Source organism: Lates calcarifer, linkage group LG7_1 (genome assembly GCF_001640805.2).
Source record: "Lates calcarifer isolate ASB-BC8 linkage group LG7_1, TLL_Latcal_v3, whole genome shotgun sequence".
In the NCBI taxonomy this organism is placed as follows: Eukaryota; Metazoa; Chordata; class Actinopteri; family Centropomidae; genus Lates; species Lates calcarifer.
Window position 1 is genome coordinate 6,216,736 of NC_066839.1, and position 13,629 is coordinate 6,230,364.

General features: G+C 42.6%; 1 protein-coding gene across 2 annotated transcripts in view; it reads left to right on the forward strand.

The window, feature by feature from the left end:
• Positions 1-13,629, forward strand: part of susd6 (sushi domain containing 6) — a 31,459-nt gene that overhangs the window by 6,893 nt on the left and 10,937 nt on the right. For both annotated transcript variants that reach the window (XM_051071780.1, XM_018682557.2), the window contains one exon: positions 98-292. In XM_051071780.1, the coding sequence (XP_050927737.1) occupies positions 139-292 (154 nt within the window). In that variant the 5' untranslated portion in view covers positions 98-138. The remainder of the gene's footprint in view (positions 1-97; positions 293-13,629) is intronic.

Sequence of the window (13,629 nt, forward strand, 5' to 3'; positions counted from 1 at the left end):
CCTGTGTTGCTTTTGCTTACGTAATCCTCGCTGAATGTTGATAGTAATCCGTGTCCCCCCACCTCCCCATCCCTTCCTCTCTATGTGGCCCTGACAGGTTAAGCCGTAGAGGACTCTCGCTGGTCGCCAGAGGAAAAGATGTGCGATGGAATGGTAGCGTTTCAGACGAGAGCCCCGTCCTCCTCCTCTTCTTCTTCTCCCTCCTCCACCTCCTCCTCCTCTCTAGCCCACAGGCTGGCTGCCTCCACGTTTCTCCTCCTCTTCACCCTGCTCCCTCATGGTCACGCATCAGGTAAGACACACACACACACACACACACACACACACACACACACACACACACACACACACACACACACTTTCTCTATGTCTCTGTTCACACATGATACACATCGACCAAACCGCCATCTTTGCCTGTCTCTCGCAAATTGATTGAGGTTATTTTTTTCCCTCGGCTCGCAGGTCAGTTAGATTAAATTGGTCTCCTTTACCCTTGGGTCGGTCAGGTTGCTCTGCCTCCATGCAGCAGCTGAGAGCTCGATCCCACCTTCTCTGTGAATCTATTCACTGCCCTAATGAGTCACAACAGTTTTCTCTCTGCTATTGAGTGAGTGAGAGAGAGATGATGTTGTCTGTGGTCACATTGCTGTCATAAGGTTTTAATCAGCCATGACATTTAGCGTCCTCTGAGGGCTTTTAGCACGGCTAGCCAGCCTTCGTTATTACCCCACAACAGCCCTCAAATCAAGTTTTTATTTCAGCCTTATCTTAGATTATGAACTTTGACTGTGAGGTATCAGGTTTTGAAATTGAACAGATTTACACCTGGGAGTTACAGTAAACAGAGGCAATACAGGTATTTATCAATCACTGCAGGGCCTATGATAAAACTGGCTTTCTTTGTTTTGGGAATACAGTCGCGAAACCCCTCCACTTGTGCCAGCTTTCCTTTCACTTTAGCCCTCCAATATTTCCATCCCCTCCCCCCAAGCAAACACACACTACCTCCACACATGCACTACCCACACACACTCATTCCCTACACATAGCCAGCTTGTGAAATGTGCCAGATGTCCTTGCCACACAGAGCAGGCGGATTGTGTATGTATGAATAAATAACTGTGTGTGTGTGTGAGGGGAAGGGGTTCTCTGGGATGTTTTTAAAGCGTTAATTGATTTTCTTTCTTTAATGCCTTAAATAAATGAATGTGTGTGAGAAACAACAGGAGGAGTAGGAAGAGAGAGAGAGATGGGCGGATGGGCAAGGGGAGGGCACTGCTGATCCCTGGTGTATCGTCTCTCGCTCTCTTTCTCTGTCTTATGTAACACACATGATTCATGTTGAGCCCAGAGGGGCTGTGATCGTGCTCACGTTCTGCGTCCAACTCACACATACACACACACACCCTGCCTACCAATACCAAGGAAATGTGTCCTTAAATCCCCAGCCCACGTGCTCTCTGTACTGTATATGTGTGGTGTGTGTGTATGTATGCAGTCCTCTCTTCACGTGTGCGCTCCACATACTCTGGTTATTTGTGGATTTTGTACATGCTATAACATATAAGGCATTCTGTGAATCGGTGCATCAAAAGATAAATCCTGTATTGAACACGTTTGTGACCGTTGCTGCATTACGTAGAGACAAATGTGCACCCAAGAATTTCTTTCCTAGTACCCATGATGCACCTGCACCTTTAAGACTGCCAGTCAATTGATGGAAAAGGACAGATAGTTCTCTAGACTCCACTGCTAGGACTATTTTCAGCTGGCTTGGTTGAAAGACAGTGAGATTTATGAACTATGTGGTCTAGATCTTTCTAGACTGACTATCTCATTTGTTGCTTGGAGGAGTCTGTGTGGATGACACACCCAATCAGACTAACTTTGTATTTTTTTCACTGTTTCTTTTGTTGTTGCTTTGACTCTAGCATTATTTTATTTTGTGATCAACCTAGTTTTCAGGAATGTAATGGAAAATTCTACTCAGCATGCACTGATGACAGTACAAAGATTATTTTTTAGGTGTTGTCATAGCTGTGTATTTTTAACATAATTACTTCCTTATAGTAGACAAGGTAGCAATTTATGCTGACTCACAGTTCAAGAGTTCTTTCTTATCAGTACCTGATATATGAACATAAGCTAAAATATATTAATAACACCAGTGAATGGCCTATACACAGGTTTCTAGGTAAACTGTACTGAAATATATCTCTTCCCTAACCTGTTAATGATGAGTGTAGTATTTCATATTTCTCATGAGCTTTTGGCATTCTGAGCCCAGGCATTGTTGTATAAACTTAAATTTTTAATCAGACATCACAAGTAACTTATATTTAGGAATGAAAGATTTAGAGACTTGCCTCTTTGATAACAGAGGTAACAGAAAACAAGCTGGAAGATATTTTTAAACATAACTCAACTGCTCCGTTCTAATAGATTTTCTGTTGAATCCTGATCACGCAAGAAAAGATTAAACTTTAATGCGTATTGACAAGAAATAGATTCATTTCATTGCAGTAGAAAACAAAGGATATAAATGGGACTTAACAGCAGTTACAATACTAATACAACCAAGACATGAATCGCAGAATTTACAGCATGAAAGTATGAAATTAAACCTATAATTAGACATGTTACCATAAAGGTGAGGCACTCATTTTACAGCTTTAAAAGTCATCATGTTATTAGTTCTCCTGTTCACCAGCTTCTCTCCCTCTCTCTCTCTCTCCTGCTCACCATACATAATTCACATAGGTAATCCCCTCGACGTGTTCCAGGGATGGAGATTGCTCTGGAAATTTTCATGAATATGAAATTTCATCACCGCTGACAGGCTTATTCCAGACTCATACAAATAGCAGTGAGTGCTATGAATAGAAATGGATACTAAAAAATATACTGTACAGCATTTGAGTACTAGAGCAAAAGCTCCAAACACCAGAGACCAGAATATAGTACAGAGCAGCCTCAAACCTCTGTTCCTAGTCCATGGAGGTTTATGTGTCACTTTTGGTCTTTTTATGGATATTGCTCTTTCAGGAAATTTGGCATTTAAGTGATAGAAAGAGGAGATGATCGACAGTAGAGGTTGAAGTTCTCTTTGCTCCCACTTTTGGTGTTTTTTAACAAAGGAAGGAAAAGCTTTAAGCCTCAGCATTGGTGGTTTCATGTTCTTTGTGGAAAGGTCAGAACAACGATTTCTTGTACCTGTTAATACTCTTTGTTAGGACGTAGTTACAAAACCTTTTGGAGCAGAGGTATTTTTAGAATCAATCACAGTCCAAGTCATGTCTTTTATATCTGCCGTTCAGCTGTTCATTGCAAACAAGATTACCAGCAGGGTATCTGCTGAGCTAATGTAAATGGCTCCCTCAAATTTGCGTTTGTGATTACGTTTGTGTTTATGATTCAGAATGTTTTTTTTTCCAAAAGTGGCAACATGCTAAACAAAACATCCTCTGCATTCACACAGAGTGCCAGTAAACGCACACAGATACAAAGCAGCACCTTGGGTTTGTGTATGCAAAGGATAAATGGCATCAGTCTGGAGGATTTTCAGGGCACAGTGCAAATATTGCTGGTTTCATGTCTGTTCTGAGTCTATCTGACATCCCACTAATGTTGGCTGCATAGAGCTCAGTTCCTAATATGGTGTCAATGCCTTACAGTGAGCTTTTGTGGTTTGTTTCAGAGGAAGTGGGCTTAGACAGTGAGTCAGAGCCGAAAGAGTAAAGATGGGAACTCGAAGCGCCAAAGGGTCTATTCACATGATCACACAGCATGTTTTTGGCTCTAGCAGTGTTATATGTCGGGGGCGAAAAAGGACTCTGACCATCCTTGTAGGTCCAGTTAAATAGATAAACGATGCCCTCTAAAACCCCATTGTCCTCTGAAGTTGAGTTAAAGCTGTACATGAAAGTGCCAGCGAGGACCAGAAGTCTCCCACAAACAAGCCTGCTGTGTGCTCTGCGAGGCGGTGACGTTTATGTATGTTCATGTGTGAGAACGGGAAATGGCTTTCCCCCGGCCTGGAAGAAAAGTGGAGTCACAGGGTAAAAGAAAAGAACGGGGGAGGAAAGGGGAGGAGAGCAAGAAGAGAGGGAGAGGGAGCAGAGGGCTGCCTCTCTAATTTCCTCTGAGATCGTTGTTTGTTTTTGACAATCGATTGTCCATTCTTGGCTTGAGATGAACACATTCTTCTCAGGCTGAAGAAGGCCTATTGCACTGGCAGATCCCTTTGTTTTGACAGCTCTTGAATCTAGCGTGTAGGACTAACCCAAGGATATGAGGATGTTTTCTCGAAAGTGGAGTTGCTCAAGGAAAAAGACTCGACAACTCCCTTTTCTCTTTAATAACAGAGGAGACTCCAGTGGCTAGCATAGCGTCACTGCTCCGACCACAGAGGAAAATATCTGAATGAGCCATGCCCCACTTCTGGCATCTTCAAACAGCTGTAGGCTTTGAAAACTTGTTGCTTTCTGTAGCCAAACAAAATGACAAAATGGTGTATGTGTGTGTGTACAAAAAAGCCACATTGCGCAAGTGTGCCTTCCCTTGCAGAAAGTTTGCTAGATAGGCTAAGTTTACAAACAGTGCAGCCCTGGGGGGGGGGCAACAGGTCCTGTGCAATTAACTGTTCAAAATAGTCCCCTGAAGTCCTGTTAGCAAGGCGTTTTGCAGGCAAGCAGGAGTAAAGCAATATGTTGGCTACTGGCTCCTTTCTGAAATGTGAGAACAAAGAGGGCTTTTAGGATGGGGAGGGGGGGTTGTTGGAAGCCACAGGCCAAACCACAGCAAGCTGCAGCTCCACTAGATCACCAGTCTGCAATTAGGACTGCTAACTCACTCTGTGTCTGTGTGTGTGTGTGTGTGTGTGTGTGTGACTGGATATATTGAGCACAGCTCAGCCCCTTTTCTGTGATGTCTCTGTTCTTCGTTTCCCTCTCTCTCTCTCTCTCTTTAAGGCTCCAGCCATTAGCCAGGTGAGACCAGAGCCCATTAGCGGCGGTCTGGTCGAATCCATCAGCCTTTCTCTTTCATTACCTGTGTGTTTATCACTTGAGCCATCACTCTCTGCTCTCACCCTGTGTCATTTAACAGCTCTCCCACCCAATCAAGCCCTAAAGGGAAGCTTTAAACGCCTCGCCAGACAAAGAAATACTCCATGGAAACAGATATTGCAGCGCGGACAGGCGACGCAAGACCCATTTCATTCACTTTTAAACAGTTGACCAGACAGTTCCATTATTTTGTGAAGATCCCAGATGGCCAGCATTATCGTTAGCTACACATTGCTCCCACCTGCCTGTGAACACTGAGCTTATCTTAGGAGGTGATTTTATATTCTTGACTCCCACTTGATGTTAGTTATTTTTACATATTTAGGTGTTTTTCACTTTTTTCCTCCTTATACGTTGAGGTTGCAGCTTGTGTCTGACCGCATGCTGTTATTTCCTCTACTGATGACAGGTGCTGTGTGTTAAAGGTTAATTAATGTCGAAGCAGGGAGTGGTGGCACTAGCTGTACCATTCACACCAACGGTCAGATCTGATAACATACAAAACGGCTTAAAATGCAGAGGTGCGTTTATAAACCAAGCTCTCACTAGTTATTTTCCATGCTTTCCATGTAATGTTAAAACCTAAGCAGTTATTACTAAAAACACCATGTCACTTTGTGTTCTTCAAAGCTTTGTTTTTTGGGCCTCTCTCCAGAACTTGGGGATTATTTTGAAGCTACATTAAGGCTGGGGAGAGGAGAGGCAGTTTGTAAATTGTTTTCCAGTGAAATGTGTGTGGCTGTCTGAAGCAGCAGGCAGTCATAATGATTTCCAAAGGGCCTCATCTGAGGGACCAGCCTGCTGAGTAGAGGACATCTCTGACTAATGAGCTGCTAAATATATCCCCCAGTCTCTCCTGTCTTCTGTTGCTTTTACGTCTGTTCTTTCTTTCAGTCTTTTATTCATTCTTTTCCTTTAGTCCTCGTCTTTTCTTTCATTCTATGTTATTGACTATCTTTGTACTTTCTATCTTTCTTCTTTGTGTTTTTTGGATTTGCATCGTCAAGCTCTCTTCAAAATATTGCCAAAGTACATATTCATGTCAATTTTTATTCCTTTTTAGACTTTTTTTCCAAATCCTTGCTCTCTCTCCCATTTTCTTCATCTGTCTTGCCCCTCCCCTCCACTCTCACCTCTTTGATGTGTGTTTTTGAGGCCCACTGAAACAGTGTGGGCCGATTTTCCGTCACACCGTTAGTCAACACCAGCATCATGCTCAAACATGTTCACCAGCTTACACATAAGGCACTGAGCATCCTACTCACATGCTGAATTTGCCAATTGTTGAGACATCCTCGCTGTGCCAGACTGTGAGCAACCAAGATCAGAACTTATGACAGCAGTGCAGCATGATTAGTTTTCTTTTTAACAGTACAGCAGTGTAAAAAAGTGATGTCTTGATGACAAGTTAATGGCTTTTACCCTTTTCCCATAATGTCACTGGGAAAATTTTAGACTTTAAACTGATCCTCAGATGAATTTTGCGCAGAAAAACATCCATATTTTCCTTTGTAGTCCAAGGAGAGCTCAGATTTTCCTAACATTGGTGACAAAATAAAGCTGCACTTCCTGTAGATGCTTCACAATAAAGCCTTCCAGCGGTTTGCCAGTGTAAGGCTTTTAATATGAAGCAGCAGCATTGCATTCATTAGCAGTGTCTTAAAACAGCAATTACAACCCCAAACCACAGAAATCTTTAGGACAGAAGCCACCAAGGCACAGACAGCTGGATTTCACAAGATCTTTAAAAACATAACAGTGCTTTCTCCTTAGCTGCCTGCACGAAAATCGCTTTAGCACGACAGCAGCTCTGCAATATTGCATATCAGCACAGTTATTAACTGCTGCAGTGGAGTAAAGAGTGGATGCATGTGTTCAGGCTTCAACATGCCATAGATTGCACTGCAGCACACACAAGACTTGATCTGTTGATTCAGCTTTTAGCTTCGTCAGTAGCTCTCGTTAAAAATTCTGCTAGTTTACTTGCTAAATATCTTAACCAGAGTACACATAGACTTGTCAATTATAGTTGATCTTAGCAGCAAAACCACTTGATCTGACAGACTTGCTGATATTGAGCTGAGAGGAAGGGCTGGGCTATACATGTGCTATCCTGCCATGCTTGTGTTGCTTGTTGTCATGGGTGGAGGTGGTGTACAGCTGTTTCTCTTTAACTTACTGCAGTTCTGCAGAAATGGCTCCATCGCTGCTGTCTTTTTTTGTATTTTTAGGCCATTTCTAGCTTGATAGATGTTTAATAGAGATTGTAAACAAGGAGAAGAGAAGGGATGACACAACACAATTCATGATTCTTAGCCTATCGTCCTCCAGAGAGAAGTTGGGGCATAGAGTTGGATTCAGAACAGCACCCCTGGAGCTATTTACGGATTAAATGCCTTCTTAAAAGATACTTCAGTACTGTGCATGGTTGCTGACTCGTAGACCTGAGCCTGAGTGCACACTGAAAGCCTGGCCTCCCTAGTTTCTACACTGCCCTTCTCAGTTTTTATTGTCAGTAGATTGCATATGGTCTTATTTTTGCCAGTAGGGTGTCCTAATTAACATTCAGTATTTCCTGTCCACCTCTCATTATTTTGTGTTTTCCTTTTAGTTCTGTCCAGTCCTATTCTTCAAACTATCCAGTCAATTAGATGGCATTTTGAGATGTTTAGTGGCCAGTTGGCTTAGCTCCACTCTAATGCCCTCTGTCCTTATTACATCATCTGTAAACAGCTCTCTGTAACAACAGCCAAATGGCGAAGGTCTTTGTATAGGCTTCACTGGAGTCCATTTGGATAATTGTGTCATTAGATTTATGAGAAGCGTGCATGTCTCTGTCTTATCTATATTTATCTGCATATCTGTTTGTACAGGACAGTGGCTTTGTAAATGAATGTTTGAATTCATATTCAATTCCAAAAAGAAGTTACGGCCAGCCCAAGCTATCAGACTTCAAAGTTCTTAAAATTTCCGACTTAGTCTCTCCACAACATAACAAAAAGCTCAAGTAATTAACTTACAATAAGAAATTGAGAATTGTGAGCAACTCTCAGCATTTGTAAAGCTACAAACAGAAATGCAATTATCAGAATTGGATTTGATGAATTTCCTGTTGGTAGTATAAGTAACTGCTCGTTTAAACATGTTGTCCTTGACAGCTTGGGTTTGTATGAGTGGGCTGAAGTCATTGTAACTATAGATGTCCGTTGGGCTTGAGTCACAAATTTGATTATTTATAACTTACCTAGCACATTTTAAAATAAATTGGAACTTGTTACTTCCTTCTGACGTATTTGATGGGTTGAGGCTTAACAATTTCATTTGTTTCAGTCAATAACTGTATTGTTTGTTGTTTATTTCCTTTCACACTCTCATTTGTTCTCGGTTACTGAGAAGTGTGGGTGAAGTTACCTTTCTCTTCATGCTGGCAGGAGTCCCAACCAGGCTTTGGATGATGGCAAGCTTTCATATCTGTTTGTGTCCACAAACCATTTGATGTGTTTGAGGTCTAGCCAGCAATATAAACTGTATTTTGTATCTTTCTCATGATGATAAACAGTAGTTTGTTGGAAGCACTGGCACTGGACTTCCTACCTACAACAAAATTTGTGTGCTCTGGTAGTTTTGGAATTTTTGCATTTCTTCAACTTCACTTTATTATAAAATGTTTATTATAAAAATGTTACATGTCAGTATTTTTATTGTTGCATATGCATCTGTGTGAACTGAGTCATATTCAGCACTGACAGTCAGAACTGACAAGACTTGCTAGTTTGTCCAACTTGTCTTGACACGGCTTGCTTGGCTTTTACATCAGGCTGATGGATAGTTGCCCAGAACTTTGATATATTTCCTTGAGAATATTTCCTTGACAAATAAAGGTTGAGGCTGTGGCTAATCCTAGCTTTTCTGTTCTTTCACTTGAACTGACATAGTGATACTAGTGAGAGTGAATGTCCTGGTCAGATATTTTTACCCCTGAGTATGTCTTTTGATCAACTTCCCTTTATGAAGAGAGGATCAGTTGCAGTTTCAATTATTTGTACTCTTTTGTTTGTCTGCAGTGATCTACACAGTCAACTCAACACACACAGTATGCTGGCATGTAAGAACCCACTGTTATGAAAAAGCACAGGACACACGCTTAACAACAAATGGCATACCACTTCTCTCAGCAGAGCAGGCTGCATTTGTTAAGTAGGCCTCTGATGCTTGGTGCCATTTGTTCGCTCTCCTGGTGACTTGCTCAAGCAGTTGCTCTATCAAAGCCCAGTTGGGCTTCATTAGAATGATGATGGACATTTGGCTGTGACAATGACTGCATTATTGAATCACTGGATATGTAATTCAAAATGTGGGATACGGTCTCTTGCATTCCCTGCTTTTTTGGGTTTTGACAGTGATACATCACCATAACCCTGTAGTGTCTTAACAGAAATAAACAGTTATTGCTGTCTTATACTGTAAGTCTGCTCACTGCATTATGACTGCTCCATTCCTCCTAGCCAGTGTGTTGTCTGTAGTACAGTATGTGCTGTGCTATTGCAGTGAACCTGTTCACCAAACAACCCAGGCGTGCCGGTAAGTTGGCCAGAAAAGAACAGCCAGCTGCAGACTAAGCTTTTGTCTTACTGCAATTTTTTTTTTTTAAATTCCATACTAATACAGCTCTGGAAGGACTTACACTGCCCTCACCAGTGGCTCTGGTACTACTGACAGATCAGTGTGCCAGCTCTGGTAAGCAGGGTGGGGATTATCTCCCTGACTTTCACCTTCAACAAATGTCCCAGGCTCAGCACTCATATCTGTGCTGGCGGACAGGCTCAGGCTGCTGAAATATGATCAGCCCACAGTTGCATTGACAGTTTTTTGGGGAGGTTGAGGGAGGGAGGGAGGGAGTGTGGGGTTTGTGTGTGTGTGTCTGGACACATGCACGTGTATGTAGGAGGGGTCCCACACACTCTTTTGTTTTCCTCTGAAAGCTGAGAAGAAGGAATGTCTGCCTCCCAGCTGTCCTCTGGAGTGAGGGTGATAGAAGAGTGAAGGGGGAGCTCACTGTTCGCCTCCACTAACATCCTCCCATCTGTTACTTGAGGGCAGATAGTGTGTATATGTGTGTGTATGCTTGTATCTTAGGGGTTGAAGAGAGGGTCACACAATGGTGCTACTCCAGCCCTCCCCTTTCCCTCCACTCCCTGCCCTCACCCACTTTGGCCTCTCATGCATATTTAACCCTTCAAATGCAAAGTTGTCTGTTGTGCTTTTTGGAGGCACGCTGCTTAAATCTGCCACTGTGCCCCCATCCTTTAGTGAGCGGGGACAATGGGGTGTAATGGCAGCACACGTGGCTTGCTAAATGCATGGCAACAGCAGGGGTGGGTGGGGTGAGGGGAGGATGTTTCTGTCTGTTCAGAGACTTCCTTCACCATGGGTGTATGCAGTATGACATGGCTGTTTCTGTGCTGCAGCTGCAGGAAGAGATGTAACGAGTGGTTGGCTAAGTTCTCTGGAAATGCTCATTCGGAAGCCCACAGCTATTTAACTCATGTTTTGTGGTAAATTTCCTGTTTACTGTAGAAATGACACTGTTGGCTTTGGCACCAGTGCTCAATACGGACATTGCTTGGCCATTGTAGGAGTGTGTGGTGATGACATGAGTCTGACACTCAGATTCGTACCCTGTGACCTTAACCATTCACACAACACAGATAGGTTGTTAGTGAGTAACGCAAACCTGCTGCTTACAAAGGCGCCTTGCCTACACTCGCATAGTGAATAAACTGTCTGCCTGTATCTGTGTGTACTCTGGCTTTTATGTAAACGTGCCGCCACCTCCCTCACACTGCCTCCTCATCCTCCTCTTCCTACTCCTCCTCCTCCATTCTTCGTCAGTTTGGTCCCTCCACCTTCTCCCTCAGAGGCCCTGGAGGTGGAACAACGGCGCTTTTTGGAAAAATGGGCTTCATGCTTTGAGGTTTTAGCTCAGTTCTGCATTCTCTCTGCCTACAGTAATACAACTCCACCTTTTATAATCTGTTTTTTCATATTTTTCTTTCCCATAACCTTTCCCCTTATTCAACAAAATGTGCCTTAGTTCTCTTTCTGGTTTTTTCCTGAGTCAGTGCCCAGCTGTTATAAGTGGAACAGAATGCGAAAGCAGATATTTGCGTGTGTGTATGTCAGTGTTAATATATAACAACTTCTAGGTCACTCACAGTAGAACGTGACACTGCTAGTATCACTCACCCAGACACCGAGAGTCCCATGTCACGGCCCTGTGTCACCCACCCAGGTCAGCGTGTCACCTCACACTAGTTTGAAGTGTCTCTCTCACTGAAAACTCATCTGTGATCTCTGTGTATGTGTGAAAGAATGAAAGTGAGAGCTGTAAATTTACTCTTTACACACACACACACACACACACATATATATACATTATATCACATTTTGCAGTTGCAATATGACTCTCCAGATAGTTTCTAGTTTTGAGTCTATATTACTAATTTAACGGTTTGGAATTGAAGACAGATTAAGATAATATCTGAAACTCCCACAGGTGTCATTTTCACCACCTAACTAACTGTTTCTGTTTTGTGATTTATAAAGAAACTGTCTTTTTAATGCACGTCACACATATGTCTCTAATAAAGAAAGAAGGTTTAATTGTTACCTTTCAGGCATTACACAGTGAAGCCCCAGAGTATGTTTCCACATTGTTATGTCCATATGGTAACCTCAAGTCTCTCAGGTCTTCCAATCAATTATCTACTGGTTGTTCCCAGAGCCTCACTTAAAATGAATGGAAAGCCTCTATTCACTGTCCTGACAAGGAGCAGTTTGCCTCAGTGTCTTAAAAGGTTCTATACACTAGGTATATGCTAGCAATTACTGTACACATCAGTTACTCTGCTGATTCTGTTTTCTGAATTCATTGATTATTTGTTTGGCCCAAAAAATGTCAACCAATAGTGAATAATGTCTATCACAAGACCCCATAGTGGCATCTTCAGATGTACTGTTTTGTCCAGGACACAATCCAAAACCAATTTATTGTCAAATTAGACAAAAAAACCCTGAAAATATACACATGTGAGAAGCTAGAAGCAGTAAATTATTGATAGCTTTGTTTTTAAAAATGTCATAACAAATCTAAAAATTGATGGAATTTATTAATCGAAGGATCATTTCAGTACTGCTTTACCTACTTAGTACTTTTTTCATTAGTTAAAACAAAGATGGATTTATCTAGGCGTTCTCCAAGGTGTCTGACAGCTGAGAGTTTAATATGAGTACGATACAACCGCAGCGTCCCCGGTTTGATTGCAGGCAGGGACCATATCATTAGCTCTCTCCCCATCTTCCCATGTTTCATGTTCTCAACTACACAGTCAGCTGTCTAATAAAGGGAAAAATTAGTCTCAGAAGAAAGAGAAAACAAGATGCGCTGTCTCTGTCTCTTTTGAGCAGCCGCTATCCACCAACAGCAGAAACGACTTGGGAGCCCTCTTATTCTTTCTAGCACTATCCCACCATGGGCTCTGCTGCACTGCACTGCACTCTAATAACAACAGCTTGGCCAAAAATCCCATGGATTAGTGTTTGAGGCTGGGGAACGTGGCAAAAAACAAAAACACCCTCGTCCCAAAAATGACAGCGACATCATCAAAAACAACAACACAGGAGCTGGATGGCGGCCAACAGAGGAACAAAAACATATTTACCGGGCCAAAGAGAGCATCATCATCCTCTCGGTCTTTAGCTTAATCCAACACACAACCCCCCTTTAGCATATATTCATGCACACAAATTCCCCTGCTTCCCGACACACTTGAGCACGCACACACACACACAGGGGAAAACACACCCTCTTTTATGGCCTATTGTTCTCTGGAGCAACCAAACAGCTGGCTGCAGAAGTCATCAGTATCTGATCTGCTTTAGAGCACTCCCTGCTTGTAATATAGGATAATTAGAATTTTAATTTGCCTGGGCAAAGAGGGCTAAAACCCTTGTCCCCCCCCCCCCCCCCACCACCACCAGGGTTTTCCTCAATCCACCCCCCTCCTTCCAGCTCTTAGTGGGTGAGTGCCATCAGTAACAGATGGGGAAAGGGAGATATTCACAGCCAGGCAGACACTTCAGAGTGAGGCAGGGGATTTTAACGCCCCCCACGGCCCAAGTCTCCTCCAGCAGGGCCTTAAGGCGATGGATGTTGGGATTAGCAATCAGCCTCATGGGCCACTCTGTCCTGGCCCAGTCCTCCCACTACAACACAAGTGTTCCTCAATCTTTCAGCAATTAAACTCTTCCGATCAGCTTACAGTTATGTGCCCAGAAGATTTCTAATAGTTTATCCTTTTATATGTCCACTTTATAGTGGATATTGAAAGCAAACATGGGGTAATTCCCGATTTTAAACACATGTGTAATGTACTGAATATTTCTATAATTGTGTAATTTTTTAATTAATGTAAGCACGTTGCTCTTACCCACTATTTCCACTAGCTTTCATGAGGCACTTGTGAGTATGTTTTAGTCATTATTGTTTTCGACATTTCTCAAA